The sequence below is a fragment of the Mandrillus leucophaeus genome, unplaced genomic scaffold (genome assembly GCF_000951045.1).
Source record: "Mandrillus leucophaeus isolate KB7577 unplaced genomic scaffold, Mleu.le_1.0 Scaffold302, whole genome shotgun sequence".
NCBI lineage: Eukaryota > Metazoa > Chordata > Mammalia > Primates > Cercopithecidae > Mandrillus > Mandrillus leucophaeus.
The window spans coordinates 696,274-720,048 of NW_012103166.1; the positions used below are offsets into that span (position 1 = coordinate 696,274).

The window sequence follows — 23,775 nt, forward strand, 5'->3', positions numbered from 1 at the left end:
ATATATATATATATGTATATATCTCCTCTGTTTGTCTTAGATTTGGTTTCCTTGTCCAAAAGCAGGAATAATAAATATCCACTACATAGAGTTGTAAGAAGTAAGATATAAAGTGTTCAGAGTGCTTATTAGCACTTTGCCTGCCCATACAGTAGGCTCTCAGTGAAAGGAAACTGCTATTGCTTTTTTTATTACTGTTTTTGCAAAGTTAAGGACACATCAGGCATGCTTTTTTTAAAAAGCCATGTGGAGGGCAGGATTGACATCCATCCTCTATGACAAAAGAATCTATGACTTTTCTTTCCTGGATAAATGGACACGCATCTCTCCACACTGTCTAGACAGAGTGAGGGACTGCTAAGCTACAGACATAACCAAAGCTTTCCTCACAAAGCATTTCAGGATCTGCTCCAGAGTCCAAAAAAATAAATAAATAAACTGTTAAGCTGTAAAGTTCTAGACCTTGAATATCTGAAACTGGAAATATTTCAAATTTAAATTTTCAAAGAATTTCTTATCACCCACCTAAGCTACATCACCACGGTAATATACCCCAAATAACCTGGGGAGAATTGATTACACTATGAACCCCTAAGTAACTAAACTAGTTGTCATACTTAATTTAAATCAGTGTAATGGAGCACATAACATCAAAATGATTCATATTTTAGAGGTGGAGCTACTTTTAGTTTATAACAGTCATATCAACAAGAAGCAAAATAATACTTAACCTGTTTTCAGTAGCCTGAGAATGTGCCTGCAAATCATCTAAAAATGACCTTGCATCACTAAAATACAAATTCAAAAGAGTACCATAACTGAATTATCATCTGATCTGTTAAAATACCATTCCTATTGTTGCTCAGCATCGTTGCAATTGAGGTTCTGTCAAGTATATTTGTGTCTAGAGCAAGATCATCGGAATACAGAGGCTCCTAGATAAACTGCTTGGGACACTTTTTACGTTGCTTATAGCTGGCTTAAACAAGAATGGAGTTTTCTGACATTTGTGTAGACCTGGAAACAAAGCTCAATCCTAAAGTATGTGGAATAAAAGCAGAAACACAAAGCAGATTGCCAAAGATGCCATCAACCATGATCATACTGACTATATTATGGTGAAATCAACTTCAGATTTTAGTCAGTTACTGTTGTTAGCCAAAGCTGTTAAATGGTTTTCAGATATTTAAGTCTTAATATTTTAAATATATTATAGACTGAAATCTAATTCTCTATATTGCTGCTTCTGAAAAAAAGCAAAAGAAAATAGACATTTTCAGCCGGCGCGGTGGCTCATGCCTGTAATCCCAGCACTCTGGGAGGCCGACGGGGGCAGATCACAAGATCAGGAGATCAAGACCATCCTGGCTAACACGGTGAAACCCCATCTCTACTAAAAAATGCAAAAATTAGCCAAGCGTGGTGGCGGGCGCCTGTAGTCCCAGTTACTTGGGAGGCTGAAGCAGGAGAAGGGCGTGAACCCAGGAGGCGGAGCTCGCAGTAAGCCGAGATTGTGCCACTGCACTCCAGCACTCCAGCCTGGGCAAGAGTGAGACTCTTGTCTTAAAAAAAAAAAAAAGAAAATAGACATTTTCATACCCAGATTGTGGCCTAAAATCATACCGTCCTAATTCTAGGAATATATAATTATTCTCTGTCATCACCAACAAACTTTGACTAGTGCAACAAAATATCACAATTCTTTCTCACCTTCTTTGAAAATGGTAAAGATTCTGCCAGTATTAAGTTTGAGGACATTAACACTGAGGGAACTATTTTTGCAGATGTTTCAACTTTCCTTTTGTTGTGTTCTGCAACTGTATGTGAGCTGATAAAAACTTATGGTAAAGTATTATAGTATAAAACAAGAGCTGTCAGAATTTAGACTTTTTAGTTCAGTAATTCCACTTTAGGGATTTTAACTTCAGGATAAATATTTTGGAAAGAAAAAGGCTACCATGTACAGACAGAGGAATCTCATAATATATATAATAATAAATTATATAATAAAAATTCTGTATTAATATATAACAAAAAGGAGAGCCAATGTAACCTGAATGGTCAACAGTAGGAAATTGTTTTAATACATTACGAAATCTCCGTTTTTATGTAGCCATAAAAAACAATTTTCCTGAAGCTTATGGACATTCGTGGAAATACTCATCCTAATTTATGTAGAGAAAATTTTAAAATCTCATGAACCTTGTTGGTTACTATTGTCAAAATGTTTATTTTCATGTGGATAGGGACTAGACAGAAATATACAAAACTGTAAACTGTTGTGCTAAATTAGTGGGTATGGATGTTAACTTTTTTTTCCAAAAAAATATTCTTTATAAGTTGTTTTTAAAATGCTTTAGTATCTAGAGGCATTATTGTTAATCATGGCTCTGATTGACATGAGAATCTCTTGAAAATTACGCATACTACTCTCAATTCTTAAAGTATAATTTATTTGGGGTGTGTGTGGTTTTTTTTGTTTGTTTGTTTGTTTTGAGACAATCTTACTCTGTCTCTGGAGTACAGTGGCGTGATCTCAGCTCACTGCAACCTCTAACTCCTGGGTTCAAGTGATTCTCATGCCTCAGCCTCCCAAGTAGCTGGGATTACAGGTGCGCACCACCATACCTGGCTAATTTTTTGTAATTTTAGTACAGACGGGGTTTCACTTTGTTGGCCAGGCTGGTCTCGAACTCCTGGCATCAAGTAATCTGCCTGCCTTGGCCTCCCAAAGTGCTGGGATTACAGGAGTGAGCCACTGTGGCCAGCCAAAATTCATAGTATAATTTCTTACGTTGACTGAAAAAATATATATATATATATATTTTATATATATAAATAACATATATAATATATATATGAATGGTCAACATAGGAAATGTTCAACATTTATATATATAAAATATATAATATATATTATATGTGTCTTATTTTCTTTGTATGCCCAGTCAACTCATTCACTCCATTTAGGAGACCATGCATCTGGAACATCTAAAGTAATAAATCTCAGGACATTACTGTTTTCTTAATCAAATACAAACTGTTTTAGAGATCATCTGCTCAGATGAGTTGAATGTGAGATGTTGTAGGGAATTTCAACTAGAGCAGTTTTCTGTGTTTATCTCTTTGGTATATTGGTCATCTGCATAAAATTTCGTTCAATGCAGTGGTTCTGCTGTTAAAAACCACTGATTTCAGTCCACCCCTCATTATCTACCGAGAAGTGGTCATCTATCCCATGGTTATGTATATTCAGTAATAGACATTACTGCAAGAATGAACACCTTTTTATCTTTGCATCACTCTATTAGAAAAGTTTATCCTTTTTTCACCCTGAAATTTATTTCTGTATGCCTTCTTCCAGTCAGTGATTCTACTGTGAAATTATAACAGAACCATCCAGATCCATGTAAAAGTCCTTCAAATGTTAATGATAGCTAACTTGCCCTCCATACTAATGACAGCTTTAACTCCTAATCCTGGATTTGTTCTAAAGTATTAAGGTGTTGGATTTTCTACACAATTGTATGTCATCTGTACATTGCATAAACATGTCAGTTTTTTACCTCTATCCAAGCAACTAATAAAACATATCAAAGAGGACAAGGCAGAGCCTACTAGAAATGTTTTGCCTTTATTCAAGTTACTGATACATTAATTGGAACTGGACTGGGTTTCCTAGAAATTACTCTTCTGGTGGTCTCTTAGTTGATTGGTCATTCCTCTTAGTGACTGGTCATTCCTCTTGTTTGCTTAACTACAGACCAACATTTAAAATACTCATTTGTATGAGGAGGTTGTAAAAAAAAACACTTTGTAAAATGCTTCTTTCTTTTAAGAAAACTTTCAGCTTTTTTCCATAAAAAAAAAAGGAACCATATCAAAGATGGAAATCAAACCGTTGTTTTTAAGACTTGGGGAAATTTCTAGTGCCTAAATATCTGTAAGCTGTGAGTTTCTGTAATCCATTTTAGATTTGTTTCTTGGACTATAGATTGTGAGTTTAAAGACATTTAAAATGTATACATTGCCCTTACCTTCCTTGAGGCACATTTTTTTTATTAGGATTTTTGTTACATCCTTTCAAGTTGAAAACCCTTCTAACAGAAGAGGGAATCATGATAACATTTGGATGAGGTCATTGTACGTGGTGAGCCAACTTAACTTGTCTTCATCTTGGTTTGAAAAGCTCTTGCTGTTACTTTATTTGCGTTGAGATTATTGCAATTACTTGATCAAAGTTTGTTCATACTTTTCTATTTCTTGTTAGTTGTTAGCCTCTTTTGAAGACTTTAGCACCGAATCATACCTGTTTGTTCTTCAAACTTCTAAAAATTCATCTGGCTAAAATCTGGTTCAGATTTTGCTATGGCTGGTGGTCCCTTTGTCTTACAATTACAATTACTTTCACCTCAGAATTCCTGTTACCTACATACTAGCCAATTCTTTTTAGTTGGGCAGAATTAAGCACAGAATAATTTCTCTCATTGTTTGTTTCTACTGTTTTTGAGAGGTGAAATGTTAAGCAAATGGTCAGTTTATTAGATGCTTGCTTTTCTAAAATGAGAGTTACCCTCCCTCATCCTTTCCCCAAGTACTATTAATATTATACCTGGCCTTTGGGCCAGTTTTACAGTGTACATTGGGAAAGCTGTATTCATATTCTGTCTAATGTAGAAGCTGCAGTGCATGCCCTGTTGTTTTTCTTTGTAAAGTTCTTCCTGTTTTCTCTTTATCTTAACCCAAATAGATGTTAAATTTCATAAAAGTCTGCAACTTTAAAAAAAAAAAGGCATTTTTGTCTTATCAAGAACATAATAGTGTATAGTTATTTTAGGAAATAAAAATTACCTCTATTCTACTTTCAAAGATAATCACACATAACATTATGTTTTAGTCTGTATATGAATGGGCAGAGAGACATGCTTTTTAAAAAAATGGGCTTAGGCTATTTAGAGGGTGAAGGTATATGACTATAGTATTCAGCCAATATCCTAAGGCTATACCATAATTAACTTACTATTCTTGGACATTTGGTTTGTGTTGAAGATGGGGTTTTTTGTTTTTGTTGTTCTGAAAAATGCTTTGAAGATATCTTTGCATAAAGCTGTACTTATTCTTCTAAATTTTTAGAAGTAGAGTCAAAAAGTATGAAGAATTTTAAAGTTTAATGTCAAATTGCTTTCCGAAAGCTTGTTCCGCTGTCAGTTCATACTCACCACTGTCAATACAGGTACTTTTCTATTTCCCCATTGCCCCATTTCCTCGTAGAGTGGGAGTAGGGGAAGTACAGTGTGCATGTGTGCACATACACATTTTTAGGTGTTACCAACTTGATAGCCAATTAATATGTGCATCTCTTTTAGGTACAATGCTGCATCCATTTCCTCCTGTTGGCTCTGCATCTGAAATACAGACTTCCATTTTGAACTATACCATTTTGACAAATTCACTGACACCGAGATTATATCTACCCCATGTTAGAGTTTCAGGTTCACTTTGTGAGTTTGTATATAGATACCTGAAATCAAACCAGCTTAGTCATTATTCTCACCAGAGCAGTCCTAGACATCACTTCTAGAAGTTCTCGCTTTCTGTGCAAAACATGTTCTCTCCTATCAAGTCAAAAATTTTATTTGGGTTTTTCCCCCCCTCTAAAAGTAATTTAAAATCTGGATTAAGTTGGAATCCCCTATCAGACATTTTTCCGTGTATCCCTGAAGTGTTCCTCAGTTCCTTGCCTAAAGTCACCTACTTTTATTTATATGTCCCTTTTTTTTTTCTTTATTCCTAAATTAAGCATTTTAACTTAAAGGAACGGTGAAAATGTTACCTGTGTGTCCCCATGATCTTCAGTTTTCTGCCCTGAGCAGCCAAACTTCTTAAATAAAATGTGCCCTGCCCCAGACCTCACAGGGAACTGAGACCTCTCAGCTGCCAGCAGATCAAATATAAACAGTCTTATTGACAGGTCTTCTAGGTATCCTGGTGGATGGGTTGACTCACAGGCATCCAAATTTTACTTCTATTTTTATAATCACTGAAGTCTACCTTAGTGTTCTGTGCCATATCTTTTCCTTACAGGTGTACTTTGATTTCATGAGTGTAAATTATAATTTCAAATTAAATATAAGTTTAGGGTATACTTTGATTCTCTGTAATTATCTTGTTTGTTCATGTGCCAGTTAATAACACTAACATCTAAGACATAGTTTTACAGTAGAAGCATTTCCACTTGGAACAGCTTGAGTAGGAACATCCTGAGTTAGGTACACAGTATAAATAATATCTCCCAGGCTGTTAATTTTGTCTTCTAGAGAGATTGACCTGTCATAAGACATTTTTAACTATTATAGAAAGAGGACACCTGATAAATAGAAACACATAAAATGTGCTTGGAAGAGATTGTTGTTGGGCAAAAGCATAGTAAAGGAAATAAGGGAATAAAAATATACCTGGCCGGGTACAGTGACTCACACCTGTAATCCCAGCACTTTGGGAGGTCGAGGCAGTCGGATCACTTGAGGCCAGGAGTTCGAGACCAGCCTGGCCAACGTGGCGAAACCCCATCTCTACTAAAAATACAAAAAAAAAAGAAATTAGCCAGGCATGGTGGTGTGTGCCTGTAATCCCAGCTACTTGCGAGGCCAGGAGAACCCCTTGAACCCAGGAGGCAGAGGTTGCAGTGAGCTGAGATTGCGCCACTGCACTCCAGCCTGGGTGACAGAGTGAGACCCTGTCTCCAAAAAAATAAAAAACCTAATGTTTCCAAGTGTACTTATAAAGTGCATGTAAAACACAAAAAGATTCATTTGATATATCTAAAATATGTTATTTTACTAATATGCCAGCAATAGAAATAATAAAATATTTAATAATTTTGTAGCTTTTGGAGAACTTGAAATGTGTTGAGAACAAATAAGGAACTGAATTTTAATCTTTAATGTCAGTTACTTTAAATTTAAATAAATCGCCTTATGTAGTTAGCAGATACTCTATTAGAGAATATAAATAGAACATTTCTGTGATTGCTGCTGGGCCACATAGTGAGCATTTCAGTAAATTAGAAGAATTAAATTTTTATGGACACACAGATCTAGAATACTGATTCATGGTGGCAGAGCCTTTGGAATCCTGTCTCCTATGTTTATTTTCTCTCTTCTCCTCCCAACCCATTTCCTTGTTTTTACTCTCTTTTCATTTAAATCCTTTGGCAGTAGGTGTAAGTGGAGACCTTCCATTCACTCTCCTTCCTGCTCCTCATTTGGACCTTTGATCAACCACATTTGAGACAGGGAGCATGGACAGGACCATTTGTGGGCGGGGGGTGGGGGGATGCAGACAGCAAGGAATCAAGGCAAGAACTTCTGTGTTTATGACTTGAGCATTTGAGTGGGGCAGTTTCCTCAGTATTGAGACAGTTGATCCATTAATCCATGACTCCATTATCTAACAACTCTTACAGATCTCTTGAGAATCTTAAAAAAAAAAAAAGAAAAAAACACTGTAGATCCTGTCCTATAAAAAGAGATGTATGTATACCAGATATGGAATTTTACATACAAAAATTTACTCCAGGACAAAAATCACAGCCTTATGGACTCTTTTGGGAACCTGATACTTAAGGGTTCTACCCTTGGCTTCACTGTGGGATTGCCTAAGTTGTGTTTTACGTCTTATGTCACACAGAATAAAATTGGTTTTAATACATATGCCAATTTGCTTTGCAGTATCTGGTACAAAGCCACAGAGCCATGAATTTTTCAGAAAATAATTGATTCCTGAGAAAACAATTCTGGAAAAAAGACTTAAATCTAATATAATCTTTTTTTTGTCTTGTACAGTTTCTTAGAAGCACACCTAATTATGTAGGGAGACTTTGTCAGTGATTCCCTCATTGGCTTGTGAATGCAAACCCTAAATGTCATTTAAGTTCTTTGACATATGTATTTGTTACCTATTTCTGCATATTAGTTTACCCCCCAACATTTAGCTATTTAAAACAAGAGTAAACGTTTGTTGTCTCACATAGTTTCTGTGGGTCAGGGATTTAGAAGCAGCCTAGCTAGGTGGTTCTGGGTCAGAGTCTCGTGACATAGTCAGAACATTAGCTAGGGATGCAGTCATCCGACGACTTGCCTGGGGGCAGAGGCTGTACTTCCACAGTGGCTGTCATTCATGTGGTTATCAAATGTGTGCTGGCTGTATGCAGGAGGCCTCAGTCACTCAGTAAGTGGCCCTCTCCATAGTGCTACTTAAGTATCTCACATCATGGCAGCTGGCTTCCCCTAGACTAAGTAATCCAAGAAAGAAGGCAATGCGGAAGCCACAGTGTCTTTTATGTCCTAGCCTTGGAAGTCACACACCGTTGTTTCTGGAATATCCTATTAGTTACACAGGTCAGTCCTATTCAGTGTGGGAATGGACTGCATTAGGCATGGATACCAAGAGGCATGAATCATTGGGGTCATCTTGGAAAGTAGCTAGCACAGTGTGTAAGGATGATTTTGTACCTTCTTTTCCTTCCCCACAAAGCTGATTGTTCTGTCTGTTTCCTCTTAAGTCCATCCTTGGTTTGGGGGAGTTTTTTTGTTTACTTGTTTGTTTTTCCATAGTAGCATTAGACAGGTGATAATGGGGGTTGGTTTATAGGAAGCTTCAAAGTCAGTGAAATGTTAGCTCTGTAGTTGTTTCCAGAGCACTTATATCTCTGTACACCCCATACTGAAAACAAAGTAACTGTGCTGTTAAATTTTCTTATCACAAACTCACTCTTCTCTTTTAATGTAACGTCTCTTACAGATAATAGAAATGTGCCTGTAGAAATCACAGTGATTTTATTGAGGTTAGTTCTAAATGAAAGTCACCTTAATCTCTTTTCTTCTTTTGCTAGGAAATCTTTTCTGCTGCCCCCTAATGCCCATAATATGGATCATTCTCCTTCCTTGTGCTCTGTGTTCCACTCCCCTGCTTATTAGCTACATGGTCTTGGGCACATTCCTTAATCTATTTGTGCTTCCTTTCTCCTATTTGCAAAATGGAGGTAACAGTTGTACCTATTTCTCAGGGTTGCTGTGTGAGCTAAATGACATGACTACAAAATACTTAGTGTGGTGTCTGGCATATTGGTCAGCAGTATGCCGTCGTTAGTATTTACTTTATTGATGTTGGTTATTGCAGTCACACTAGATTATACATATATGTGCTTTTAGATGTCCCTTTTACCTTCCCATCTATTGAACAATTGCTGTATGCCAGATACTATGCTAAGCACTTCATAGGCCTAATTTCCTAGGTAGGTAGTATCACTACCATTTACCAGTGAGGAAAGGAGAGATTAAATAATGTGTTCCAAAATCACACAGCTATTAAGTTGTACAAGTAGGCTTCATACTCAATAAATGTTTATAGAGTTGGTTTAGTTTTAAGAAACATATATCAGTGTGAGGTTCAGAAGAGCATCTCTGGTGGAAAACAAGAGATTGTAGAGTTGGTTAATGATCTATAGTCAGATCATTTATAATGAAAATGATCTTAGCCTCTCTTTTAAACCATAATGCCATTTAGCATCACTTTACCAGTGCATATGTAATGGGAAGGGAATGTAAGGAGAAGCAAATGAACTTTATTGTTTTTATGTTATGGAGTCACTATTTAAATGTTTGAGAAGAAAAGTTACAGAAATTACACTAAATCCAATTACAATTTATCAAAATTTTAAATGAATAAACATTTTTAATAGAAAACTTATTAATTCAGATTCCATTGTGTAAAAATAAATTTACAGAATGATGGTGGGAACATAATAAGCATGTGCCAAGATTTGTTTCTTATTTCTAAAAAGATGTTAATCTGTGTTATCTTGTTTCCTGATTGTTCTTGAATTAGTTTCTTCCTAGCCACCAAGAGGTCAGCTCCTCCTACTTTTCTTGGCCAAGGGGCCAATCCATCTTTATGATGGGATTGTAGAGATTATGAAATGTAACTTTATTCAGTCAGTAATTGGGTGGTCTTTTAAGCCTACTATTGAGTATCGAATTTATAGAACTTTGCCTTTTTTGTTTTACTTTTTCCCTCTCTGTACTTTGTCTTCCTCTGAAAAAGAGAACTCTGTTCTTCTCAGCAGGACATGTGTGATTTGATTTTAAGTGGAGCTCATTGCATCAGGCGCAAGTTTTTTTGAAGAATGTCTATAGGACTGTGACTTTTGATATCAAGGATATTTATAATCAAAATAATTAGCCATTAAAATTATGTTCACTAAGTGATTTGAAAATAACTGAAGAGAAAAATATGAGGTAATTACAGATCTGAAGAGCATGGGTGTCCATCAAATTTTATTCAGAAAGTGAATTTGTTTCTGGTTTTATGCTCACTTAAAAGGCTTGTGCTAGGCCGGGCGCGGTGACTCAAGCCTGTAATCCCAGCACTTTGGGAGGCCAAGACGGGCGGATCACGAGATCAGGAGATCGAGACTATCCTGGCTAACACGGTGAAACCCCATCTCTACTAAGAAATACAAAAAACTAGCCAGGCGAGGTGGCGGGCGCCTGTGGTCCCAGCTACTTGGGAGGCTGAGGCAGGAGAATGGCGTAAACCCGGGAGGTGGAGCTTGCAGTGAGCTGAGATCTGGCCACTGCACTCCAGCCTGGGCGACACAGCCAGACTCAGTCTGAAAAAAAAATAAATAAATAAAAATAAAAAAAATAAAATAAAAATAAAATAAAAAAAGGCTTGTGCTTTTTAATGTGATCATGCAAGCAGTCACTGAATGTATCCAAGAAAGAGGAGACTGGTTTTGGCAGTGTCACAAGCTCACAGACTGTAGTCAGTGAAAGGACATCTGCACATTGGTGCCAAATAGGATTTTGCTAAAGAGTCCATTAACATAAATGGGCTGGTGGCCATGTAGATGAGGTAAAACTGAAGTCAGCCCTGGCTGATGTCAGCCAGTGTAGTTAATGGGTGCTGTGGCCAGAGCTGCTCTCCATGTTGGCATGGGTGCTGATGTAGTGGTCAAACAGATAGATAAATTTCTGATGATCAGTGCCTTTCTTAAGTCCTGGGGAAGACCAGAATGACAGTTCAACCTGTTATCTTCCCATACTGAAAATGAGAAGGAAATGCTGTTTGATGATGGTCATGCATAGGTTCTGAGTGTCATCAGAGCATGTGACACGCTGCAATAAGCATGGGTTTGTGGTGTTCCAGGTTTTCTCTGGATTTTTTTTTTTAATGCAGCCTGTGCCTGAATCATGAAAATGAACATTTTTATCTGAGAAAGGCTTGGAGGAATCTGTGGTCTAGACAGGAATTGATGTTAGGTTATTGATGCGCAGAATGTGGATGATCATTGAGGGTAAAACTTCCTTTAAACAGGGCAAACCTAAGGAAGGTCAGGAGGTACGAATGAAGTGTTAGCATAGTTCCTCAGTGATTATTAGAAAAGGTGGTCATCCTGGCTTTGGAGAGTCGGTTCTATGTCATGTACCCTTTCCTGCCACCTGTTCATTTGCCATACCGATAAATTAATATGACCCCCTGCCATGGGCTATATGAACCTAATGTGTGGATTCCGATGCCATAATATCTTCACTTGTGTACATGATAACGAGATTAGAAGCAGCTTTAGCTATTTTGAAGGAAATTAAATGAATTAAACCTAATCATTCACATTAAGAGATATTCGCATTCCTTCCCCAAAGGCTGTGCTAAATGTATATAAGGGCAGATTATCAGGAAATTAGGAAGTGTAATTTTTATAGATTGGCTTTAGAAATGAGAAACTGAACAGCTAATCCATCATAGAGTTCCCTATGTGTCCTTGGGTCTTTTGTGTCTCCCTCTAATTCAGAAATTCAAAGTAGAAAGATCCAGGACCAAATGTTAACATTCAGCCATGACATTGGTTATTCTGCTCACCATAGCACATGGTAGATCCACAAATCCCTTCAGTCCTAGAGAGACAAAAAACTTCTGAGCCTGCCTTTTGGTGTCACCAACCTTGATGGCATTGTGGCTTCTAGAGAGATGGCTTTTCAAAGTTGCCCATCCCAGTCAAGCCACTTCTCTTGTTCAGGGCTTAGTGTGAAATCTTCTGGGAAAAAATTTGGCTAGCAGTACTTTCCCAGTCATTAAGTGAGATGACAAGGATGCAACTTGATAGCCACTAAAACAGCAGTCTACTAAACCAATTTGGACACAGTTAGATGTCCACTTAAATGTTAATGGATGCTGTGAAATAATAATAGACCTTAAAAGGGGGAAGGAGACCATGGTTGTAGAGTTGTACGTATTTCTAAAAGATTAGGGCAAAGTAAGCTCTAAGTAAGTTCTAAGTCAGGATTTGACTACAAGATGCTTTCCTTTTTTTAATTTTTAATTTTTGTGGGGACATAGTAGGTGTATATATTTATGGGTTACCTGAGGTATTTTGATATAGACATGCAATGTGTGATAATCATATCAGGATAAATGGGATATTCATCACCTCAAGCATTTATCCTTTATGTTTCAAACCAGTCATACCTTTAGTTATTTTTAAATGTACAGTTAATTTTTTTTTTTTTTTACTATAGTCACCCTGTTTTGCTAGCAAATACTAGGTCTTACTCATTATTTCTTTTTTTTTTTTGTACCCATTAACCATCCCCACTTCCCCCACCCTCGCTACCCTTCCCAGCCTGTGGTAATCATCCTTCTCTCTATCTCCATGAGTTCAATTGTTTTAAATTTTAGCTCCTACAAATCAGCGAGAACATGCAACGTTTGTCTTTCTCTGTCTGGCTTGTTTCGCTTCACATAATGACTTCCAGTTCCATCCATGTTGTTGCAAATAGCAGGATCTCATTCTTTTTCTTTTTTCTTTTCTTTTCTTTTTTTTTTTAGACAGTATCTTATTGTGTCACCCAGGTGGTCTTGGCTCACTTGCATCCTCAATCTCTTTGACTCAAGCAGCCCTCCCACTCAGCCTCCCATCATTCTCTCTTACAGCTACATATTACTCCATTGTGTGTATATACCACATTTTCTTTTATCCATTCATCTGTTGATACAAGATGCTTTATTAAATTGACTGAGTGAATTGGTACTGCACTTGCTGTTTCTTTTTTGCTGGTTGTCTATCTTCCATCTCTATGAATAATGAAGAAGGACTGTTCTGCCTATCAACACTGACCCACGTTACTTTCATTGCCTCCACCCATTTACTCACTTAAGCAGATGTAACATGGTTCAGAATTTTTAGCAAGTTTTCCCAGCTGTGCACTGTTCATTTATTTTCAAGTGAGCTAGACTCCAGCTGAGTGTTCATATACAGCTGATCCCAGCTGTAGCAAGAGCTTTGACTGAAATAGTCTCTGGCTCCCTGAGTCTGTAACTTATTCAAAGACACTGTTTTCCCTGTACCAGGACCATGGTGAGGCATGAACTTAAATCCAATAAAAGAGAAATTCAGAGTTCATAGTGTTGGCCTTATTTAAAACAGCCTTCCAAATAACAGCTTGGAAGGCCATACAATTCACAGCCTGCAGTTGAAACAGTGTACTTGTTCTCTTTCGCTGTTGTAGCATTGCTCATGCTCTCTTTTGGGCCTTTTTGACTTGCAGATGCTAATACTGGAGACCGTGGACAGACCAATAATGCTGCTTCCGCATCAGCTTCCAACTCCACCTGAACGGTCCCGAGCAGCCAGCTGCACAGGAAAAACCACCAGTTACTTGAGTGTCACTCAGCAACACTGGTCACGTTTGGAAAGAATATTAAAAAGAGAAAAAAAACCTGTTCATTTTAGTGTTCAATTTTTTTATTATTATTGTTGTTCTTATTTAACCTTGTAAAATATCTATAAATACAAACCAATTTCATTGTATTCTCACTTTGAGGGAGATCCAGGGGGTGGGAGGGGTTGTGGGGAGGGGGAAAGCGGAGCACTAGAACACACAATCTCTCTCCCACGACAATCTTTTTTTATTAAAAGTCTGCTGTTGTATACTTTAAAAACAGGAGTCCTGCCTCATGCCCCTTCCACAAAAGAAGAAAACTTTGTTCTGTGCTGATGGGTTTTTTTTGAACTTTGTTTTCTTTTAAAGTCTAGTGCCAGACTTTGGTATAGTGCACAGCTTGAAATTGGTTGGGAGCTTAGCAGGTATAACTCAACGGGGACTTAAATGTCACTTGTAAAATTAATCCATATCTTCGGGTATTTATAGACTTGCCTTTGGCATGTTGGTGGCAGGTGTGGCAGACAAAGAAATGTGTATCATTCGTAACCCAGGGAGGTCAGCAAAGTTTGGAACTCTACAGGGAAGATTCTTAGTAGATTTGTTACGGTTTTGTTTTGCTCTCAGTCAGCGCTAGTGATGTAGAGGCTTGTACAGGAGGCTGCCAGAGGGGAAGCAGCAAGCAAGACTCAGGCACACATGCTCTACAGGTGGCTCTTTGTTTGCCTGACCAAAGTTCTTTGCAAATCTTAGCACAGTTTCAAACTAGTGACCTGGGAGGAGACGGAAGGGGTGTTGAGCAGGCTGAGCTAGCTGCTGAGGTCAAAGACTGACGAGCCCAGAGGAAGGGGACAGGCCAGGAATACATCTCACCACTGTGAATAAGTTTGTCCAGATTTTTTTCTAAAATTACTTCCCTTGGAAAGATACACTTGAGAGGACATTGTAGTTAAATAATGTGAACTGTAACAGTCGTCTACTGGTTTATTTTTCATATTTTTTAATTGAAAATCGAGCTTGCAGAAATAGCCACATTCTACACATAGTTCTAATTTTAAATCCAAATCTAGAATCTGTATTTGTTTTTTAACCTCATGCTTTTTACATTTATTTATTGATGCATGTCAGATGGTAGGAATATTAAAAACTATACATCAGAATGATAGTCACTTATACCTGCTGACTTTATAGGAAAGTGATGATATAAATGTGTGTATATACATTATATATACATATATTCAATACTGCCTTTTTTTTTTGTCTACAGTATCAAAATTGACTGATTGAAGCATGAGAAGAATGTTTCCCCCACACCCAGTTAAGAGTTTTTGTGTCTGTTTTCTTTGTGTATCAGTGAATGGTGTAAGAATCAGTCTCTCTTTTTGAAGAAAAAGCAATATTCCTTGGAATGCAAGGAGGATTGAAGGACTATGTTTGCCGTGAGGAAATAGATTTTCATGACTAGTTTGTTTTATACTTTTAAGGTTGGCATCTATGTGGGCCTTATATACTCTAAAATGAACTTTAGTCACCTTGGTGCTTATGGGCCATTACTTGACCTAGAATCTTTAAGGCACAATCAGTTGTACTTCACATTTAAAGATCACTTGAGTGATGGCCGCCTTTCCCTCCTACCCGCTCCTTCCCCACATGCCTTCCAAGGTTAGCTGGTAACTGTAGGGCTGCAGAGCTGAGCCCTTGCTTGTGTGTAACTTGCCCTCACCCTCCTCATTGCCACCTTAGGTCATGTTATGGGTCTTGTCCTCCAGAGGGTTCGGAAATGGAGTCTGTTGGCAGCCCTCCTGCAGGCCCTAGCACCCTGTCCTGCTCCTTAACTGTGTGTGTGACTCTCCAAGAGAGTTGTCCTGCCTGCTGAAGTGAACCAGTACCCAGAAAGACAACTGTGAGCCATCTTGGTTTTCACTGGCTGTTTAGCTGAGGTCTTGGGCCACAAAAGGGGTTTCACAAACCTCTGGATATATCAGAGTTCATGAGAAAGGAAACATGCTCAGTCAAACCAAATCAAACAAATTGAATTTTATGTTTTATAAAGTGCTTCTGAAAGCTAAGATTTGAAAGAAGCCTGAAATCAGAGTATTTGGCAGCATAACTCCTTAAAGGTAATGGCTTTGATAGATCATTTTCAGACAGAATTTATAAAGAATCTGAAAAGGCAGGTCTGTGATAGAGAAATGGACCTGCGTTCAGATCCAACTGCCCAGCAAGCGTTTGGATACAGACATTGCTCTGGACGTGGTATACTTGCCAGAGTCCACAAAAATCAGTGCTTATTTTAGGAAACAGGTTGCCCCCCACAACTGGGGTAAAAGAAGAGAGAAAAGTCACGCTTTTCTCTCATTTCATTGTGTGTGCGTGTGCGCATGCGTGTGTGTGTGTGTGTGTGTGTGGGCTGAGATGTGTGATTTTTCTTTCTCAAGGATCATGGTGGGATCACAGAACTCTTTTATACAAGTGAGATCCAGGTCTCTGAATATCTTTTTGTATATAATAATAATAATAAAAAGCTCCTCACCAAATTCAAGCTTGTACATTATATTTTCTTTCTATGTTTTTAAATTTAAGTTTTATTGTTTTGTATGTAAATATGTGGACCCAGGAACTGTTATTAATGAGCAAAAAGTTACTGTTCAGGGCAGTGATTCTGTTTAATAATCAGACAAAATGTAGACGAGCTTTTTAAAGCCATATAGTTTTAACTCTGTACAGTAGGTACCGGCCTGTATTATTGTAACAATAACTCTAGCAATGTATAGTGTATCTATATAGTTTGGAGTGCCTTCGCTTCCATGTGTTTGTTTTTGTTTTTTTTTTAATTTGTTCCTTTTTAAATTTTAATTGGTTTCCTGTATCCATGTCTCCCTGTCCACCCCCTTTCCCTTTGAAATAATAACTCACTCATAACAGTATCTTTGCCCCTTCCACAGTTAAGTTTCAGTGATACCATACTCAGGAGTGGGAAGAGGAAACCATATTCGTAATCTCATTTCGTTCAAGCCCTGCCTTTGTTTTGGTTCTGAATGTCTGTTTCCTCCTCAGTAGCAGTGACCGGTTTCATTTCATACTTAGTCCATTCAGGGACTTAGTGTAGCACCAGGGAGCCCTAGAGCTGGAGGATATCGAATAGATTAGATTTTGCTCGTCTCTTCCACAAGCCCTAACCATGGGTCTTAAAAACAGCAGATTCTGGGAGCCTTCCATGCTCTCTCTCTCTCCTCTTTTATCTACTTCCCTCCCAAATGAGAGAGTGAGAGAGAATTGGTTTTTTATAAATCGAAGTTTCTTAATAGTATCAGGTTTTGATACGTCAGTGGTCTAAAATGCTATAGTGCAATTACTAGCAGTTACTGCACGGAGTGCCACCGTGCCAATAGAGGACTGTTGTTTTAACAAGGGAACTCCTAGCCCATTTCCTCCCTCCCGCCATCTCTACCCTTGTTCAATGAAATATCATTTTAATTTCTTTCTAAAAAATCAGTTTAATTCTTACTGTGTGCCCAACACGAAGGCCTTTTTTGAAAGAAAAATAGAGTGTTTTGCCTCAAAGTACTCCATATAAAATGTCTTGAATAGAAGAAAAAACTACCAAACCAAAGGTTACTATTTTTGAAACATCGTGTATTCATTCCAGCAAGGCAGAAGACTGCACCTTCTTTCCAATGACATGCTGCGTCATTTTTTTTTAAGTCCTCTTAATTTTTAGACACATTTTTGGTTTATGTTTTAACAAAGTATGCCTAACCAGTCATCTTGTCTGCACCAATGCAAAGGTTTCTGAGAGGACTATTATATTCTCTATCCCTGTGGATATAAAGACACTGGCATTTCATCTATTTTTCCCTTCCTTTTTAAAGGATTTAACTTTGGAATCTTCCAAAGGAAGTTTGGCCAATGCCAGATCCCCAGACATTTGGGGGGTTTTCTTTGTTTGCAACTGAAATTATATCTGATTCCTACTGTTCATGTTAGTGATCATCTAATCACAGAGCCAAACACTTCCCTCCCCTGTATAGAAAAGTAGCTATGCTTTACAATAAAATCTGTCTTTTCTGGTGGAAACCTGAGCCACTGAAAATAAAAGAGACAACTAGAAGCACAGTAGAGTCCCAGACTGAGATCTACCTTTGAGAGGCTTTGAAAGTAATCCCTGGGGTTTGGATTATTTTCACAAGGGTTATGCCGTTTTATTCAAGTTTGTTGCTCCGTTTTGCACCTCCACAATAAAAGCAAAATGACAACCAGTACATAAGGGGTTAGCTTGACAAAGTAGACTTCCTTGTGTTAATTTTAAAGTTTTTTTTCCTTACTATATCTGTCTACAGGCAGATACAGATAGATGTATGAAAATCTGCTTGCCTGTAAAATTTGCATTTATAAATGTGTTGCCGATGGATCACTTGGGCCTGTACACATACCAATTAGCGTGACCACTTCCATCTTAAAAACAAACCTAAAAAACAAAATTTATTATATATATATATATATATATAAAGGACTGTGGGTTGTATACAAACTATTGCAAACACTTGTGCAAATCTGTCTTGATATAAAGGAAAAGCAAAATCTGTATAACATTATTACTACTTGAATGCCTCTGTGACTGATTTTTTTTTTTCATTTTAAATATAAACTTTTTTGTGAAAAGTATGCTCAATGTTTTTTTTCCCTTTCCCCATTCCCTTGTAAATACATTTTGTTCTATGTGACTTGGTTTGGAAATAGTTAACTGGTACTGTAATTTGCATTAAATAAAAAGTAGGTTAGCCTGGAAATGAAATTAAAATTCACAAGTGTGTGGTCTTTATTTCAGTACCCAACCCTCGTTCTTCACCCTACTATTTTGCCACTGCAATATGTAGTCACATCACCATTTCCGTTCCTCTAATTAGGGAAACATTAATCTTTGTTATGAAAAACAAGATATGAATACCACTTCTTGTTCTTTCCAATGATTTTATTCCATTGTGTAGCCCCAAGAGGTGCAGCTTCCATCTTGGAAACCTTTGGATTTGATGTAGAGGAAGCTTTGCAGACACTGCTTAGAAAAGAAAGAAAACAACTCTGAAAGGGACAGTTTTTAAATGTGTATAAGCTGCTGTCTTTGATTACTGTGTTCATGATTTGGTGTGGCTGTATTTTCTTTTAACTTTCATCCTATTAGTAATGGTCTTTGGGAGTCTCTGTAAAATATATGGACACCACAAACAGTGGGGCTGTACCTCCCAGGTAACCAACACATGTTGTGTTTGAGTCTGCTCATTTCCAATACTGGATGATGTATGTAAACATGTTATGTCTCTTAGTGCAAAAAGAAACATCATTTTTTTAGGGCTGGCTCACTCTGTCAGGCCTAATCTAAAGGCTAGATATAAGGTCATGTGACTGCTGCTTCAATAAAAACAAATTTATATTCGATAAAGTGTGGTCCTCTTATTTATTTACTGTGGTGTTGGGGTTGGCTAATTCCACTAACATTTGTAAAACAGTTAAACACATTTAACCAGTAGAGGCGACGGGAGGATTGGATTAGTGAAAAAAGATGTTACTTGTTCAATGGGCCTCCTGCTGGCACTGAAGTGCATTTGGGTGTCTGTCTTGTATAGGTTCTGGGATTGAGTTAAACTTTGTGTCAGTGTCCCGCAAGACCCTTTCAATTTAGAATCCTGGAAGACTGCCTTTTTCGTTTTTAAGTCTTTCCAAGAAGTACTGACCACAAACAGTCCTTTGGGATCCTATTTCAGGAGAGCGGTGATGGTGGATGTAATTTTGTTTTTGTTTTGTTTTGTTTTGTTTTGAGACAGAGTCTTTCTCTGTTGCCTAGGCTGGAGTGCAGTGGCACAACCTCGACTCACTGTAACCTCCGCCTCCCTAGTTCAAGTGATTCTCCTACCTCGGCCTCCCTACTAGCTGAGACTACAGGCACACACCACCATGCCCAGATAATTTTTGCATTTTTGGTAGAGACAGGGTTTCACTTTGTTGGCCAGGCTGGTCTTGAACTCCTGACCTCAAGTGATCTGCCTGCCTCAGCCTCCCAAAGTGCTGGGGTTACAGGCATGAGCCACCATGCCCAGCCGGTAGATGTCATTTTGAAATGTGTTCTAGGAAGGTAGTGAGGAAAGATCAGGTTTTAGATCCCTGTCGTTGAGAAGTTTGTGAAAGGAAGTGGACAAAAGTGTTGAGAGGGTCACACATTTCTCAAGTGTAGGTATATTTCACTCATCACCACCATCGGATTTAGGAGAGCTGAGGGACATAAAGGGAAAGCTACCAGGAAAAACCAAGCTGCCGTGGAAGATGGCATAATGAGGCCTACAAGTTAGGAGTTAGGAAGGGATGGATAATCATATGGATGTTTCTCCTTACAGCCTCTTTCTCCAGAAGGGAGTGGCCACTCTGGCCCTCCCCACAGATTTGTCATCAATATCAAGACTTAATTAGACAAAGTTCAGGGCCAGGTAGAGAGAGGCTGTTGAGTGGCCCTGACTAATGAGGGGGCAGATGGTATGCAGTAGCTTGCTTTGGTCTTTTGTCCTGAGCTTTGGAGACTGACTCCATCCTCTCCTCACTGACCTAGAAAAAAAAAGTGGTCACAGGGATGCCTAAAAACTGATGCTTCGTTCTGCGTACTCAAAAGTTCAGGGAAGGGAGTAAAGAAGAAACCCAAATGTTGGAGTAGGAAAGTTACAATCTGGCTCCTAGTCCCATAAACTTGTGATCCACAAAACTACTGAAAGGAAGTCCCTTGTGTGAACTCCTCAGTGCATCTAACATTGAATCTTTCCTTACTCTTGAAATACGCTTAGTTTTTATAATCTATATAAATCTATATATCAATTCAGTGTTTGAGGAACTGCCCTGGAGTTTTTAAATCAAGACTGGGAGATGGAAATTTGTCCTCCATTCCATCTTAACCTCGCCTTACCCTGTCCTACAGCTAACAACAGTTTCAGGCTCTTGAACAAATAGCACTCGAATTGTTTCAGTAAGGAAAGGGAGATGCATATGATTTATGAATACACTGGAATGAAATCTATGTTTCCAAATTAGAAATTTGTATTTCTAATTACAAATGGATTCATAATTAAACAAAATTCCTGGGAGCAAAAGCTGTATTCACTGAGTTTGGAAAGAGAAGCTCTTTTTTCCCCTCAGTATCTTTTCTAAAAATAAGGGCGCCCTATATCTCCTTAATGCAGAAAAGTCTGGTAAAGTCAGAGGGATGACAGAATATGTTTACTTGCTTTGATTTATATTACTGATGATTTACCATGTCCTCAAAGTTTGGCCTGCTTCTTGTAACATGTCAAAAGCTAAGTAATTATCTGTTCTTTAAAATTCAGTTACTGTGAAGTTTCATTTGAATGGAATATTAGACGTTTAAAATTAACTCAATTCCTACATTTTTTTTCTATTTTTTTTTTTTTTTTTTTTGAGACAGAGTCTTGCTCTGTCGCCCAGGCTGGAGTGCAGTGGCACGGTCTCGGCTCACTGCAACCTCCACCTCTCTTGTTCAAGCGATTCTCCTGCCACGGCCTCCCAAGTAGCTGGAACTACACGTGCCCACAACCACGCCCAGCTAATTTTTTGTATTTTTAGTAGAAATGGGGTTTCACTGTGTTAGCCAGGATGGTCTCGATCCCTGACCTTGTGATCCGCCAGCCTTGGCCTCCCAAAGTGCTGGGATTACAGGCATGAGCCACCATGCCTGGCCTACATTTTTAACTATGGTATGCACATATGTTAAACTTTTATACAGAATAATCATTTTATAAGTAAGCCAAGTTAAATAATTCATTTTCATGTTCTTTTGTTTTTAACAACAGTTGTATAAATTTTTTTCTATTATACTTTAAGTTCTAGGGTACATGTGCACAACGTGCAGGTTTGTTACATATGTATACATGTGCCATGTTGGTGTGCTGCACCATTTTTATGTTCTTACGCCAGAGTCTTCAGATTTATGAAGGACAATAATAAGTAGTAAAAATATGTATGTTTGTGTGTATTTCTATTTCCACACCCCCACATTATTTTCCCCAGAAAAGGGCCAAAAAAAGTTTACCCCTCTAGCCAAAAGTTCATTATTTAATTTCTCTTGCCTTGGTTTGACATTAAACCCAGGACTACATTTCCCAAAACTAGTTCTTAGGTGTGGAATGCCTTATATCAAGTGTAATTTGTGAAAATGCAAAAAAACTTTTACTCACAAGTGGCTATAAACAAGGCAGGCACTTTCATACCCTTTCGCTTTGAGAATAGATGTGTACACAGAAATGTAAGGTGCATGTAAGTGGTTCTTCTCTGGTGTGTTTAACTGATTGTCAGTGTAGCCTTGTCACAGAGCATAGCCAGCACTCCAGCCCCAGGAACAAACCCAGGCCCCATCAGATGGGGACAGACCTACCTACGCTAGATCACACACACGCACCCATAGCTGCAGTTTATGCCCTTGCTCCCACAGACTCATGTCCTCAGGAACCTTCACTTGGGTACCCGGTGCCCACCATCACAGCTCAGCATCCACACAAGGAAATTCTTTGTGCTGCTTTTGTCACTTATCGTTTCTCCTTTTGATCCAAATTGTTTGTGTTTCTGTTTGTTTTTTTTAACTATAAATTCTGTGAGCTCAGGATCTATATCTGAGTCAACGCTGTGTAACCCACAGCAGGCTACCTATTGTCGGTGCTTAAAAATGTGTTCAATGCAGAGACACAGAATGATGTGGCCAGAATGAGGTCATGCCAAGCTTCTGACATTTGTGCAGGCCTCCTGGCTTCGCTTCTCTCTAGAGGACTCCCACAGATACTCATGCGCCTGCCGATGAGTACAGGCCTGGAGCCCACAAAGCAGCTCGGAAGAGGAGGGGAATGAGTGGGGAGTGGGAGACAGGACTATTAGAGGTAGCAATGAAAAGACTCCAGAAGCGAACAAACGTGGTATGTGGGCATAGACCCCAGATGGCCCAGCCCTGGTCTCCCCTTCCACACCTTGACACTTTAGTGGGATCTGAGGGATTTCTCCGCAGACCACAGGGCCTTTTAAAAGGAAAGGGCAGCCTTGCCTCTCTGATGGTCCTGACCTACAGGTCAGTGTACTCTCCACATAAGGGTCCACAGCTTCACTCCCTACAGACTGAGCTGGGGGTAGGGGGCACCCATGTCCTTCCTGAGGAATGCTAGTCAGCTGTCTTCGCAGGAGTTCCCTGGGAAGACAGGCTCAGCAGGGCATTGTCGGCTCTCGGCAGCATCCATCTGTCTTGGCCCAGGAGTGGCAGCTCAGAGGGCTCTGGGTCTGGCTGCCCCTCGGAGGCGTCACCCAAGGGCAGCCACTCAGCTACCCGTGATGCCGAACAACTCCTGCATGAGGGGCGTAGCAAAGGGGTGTATGTCCTGGATGCGCAGCAGCCGCTGGGTGTGCTGGGCGTTGATGCTGCGGAGCTCGGTGAGCATAGCCATGATCTTCAGGAACAGGAACCTGCATGTCAGCCAGAGAAAAGGTTGGGGGTGCAGCCCGCCCTTTCCCTGGCCCGCAAGCCTCGGGGCTGCTCTGAGGCTGCAAAAGCATAATCTCTGGACATTTCAGGTCAGCCAAGAGGCAAGGCTTGGCTGAATTCCGTAAGCTTCTCTTTCACGCTGTGGATGAGAAAGGCAGAACAGCCTGCCCAGCACTCTCCCCGCTCCCACCCCATCCACGGGAGTTGTGTCTTTTTTTTTTCTTGAAAGAGACAGGATCTCGTTCTGTCACCCAGGCTAGAGTGTAGTGGCACAATCATGGTCTCACTGCAGTGACAAACTCCTGGACTCAGGAGACCTCCAGCCTCAGCCTGCTGGGTAGCTAGGACTAGAGCACATGCCACCATACCTGGCTAATTTTTTTAATTTTTTCTAGAGTTGGGGTCTGGCTATGTTGCCCAGACTGGCTTTGAACTCCTGGCTCCAAGGGATCGTCCTGTCTTGACCTCCCAAAGTGCTGGGATTATAGGTGTGAGCCACGACACCTGGCTGCGGGAGTTGCATCTTTGTACACAGAGACC

General features: G+C 39.1%; 2 protein-coding genes across 5 annotated transcripts in view; one reads left to right on the forward strand and one right to left on the reverse strand.

Annotated features, from left to right (window-relative positions):
- Window positions 1-19,154, forward strand: part of GSK3B (glycogen synthase kinase 3 beta) — a 268,959-nt gene extending 249,805 nt beyond the window's left edge. For both annotated transcript variants that reach the window (XM_011987168.1, XM_011987169.1), the window contains one exon: window positions 13,608-19,154. In XM_011987168.1, the coding sequence (XP_011842558.1) occupies window positions 13,608-13,675 (68 nt within the window). In that variant the 3' untranslated portion in view covers window positions 13,676-19,154. The remainder of the gene's footprint in view (window positions 1-13,607) is intronic.
- A 2,655-nt stretch (window positions 19,155-21,809) lies between these two features.
- The window catches only part of NR1I2 (nuclear receptor subfamily 1, group I, member 2), a 36,124-nt gene continuing 34,158 nt past the window's right edge, over window positions 21,810-23,775 (reverse strand). For all 3 annotated transcript variants that reach the window (XM_011987173.1, XM_011987172.1, XM_011987171.1), the window contains exon 9: window positions 21,810-23,216. In XM_011987173.1, the coding sequence (XP_011842563.1) occupies window positions 23,072-23,216 (145 nt within the window). In that variant the 3' untranslated portion in view covers window positions 21,810-23,071. The remainder of the gene's footprint in view (window positions 23,217-23,775) is intronic.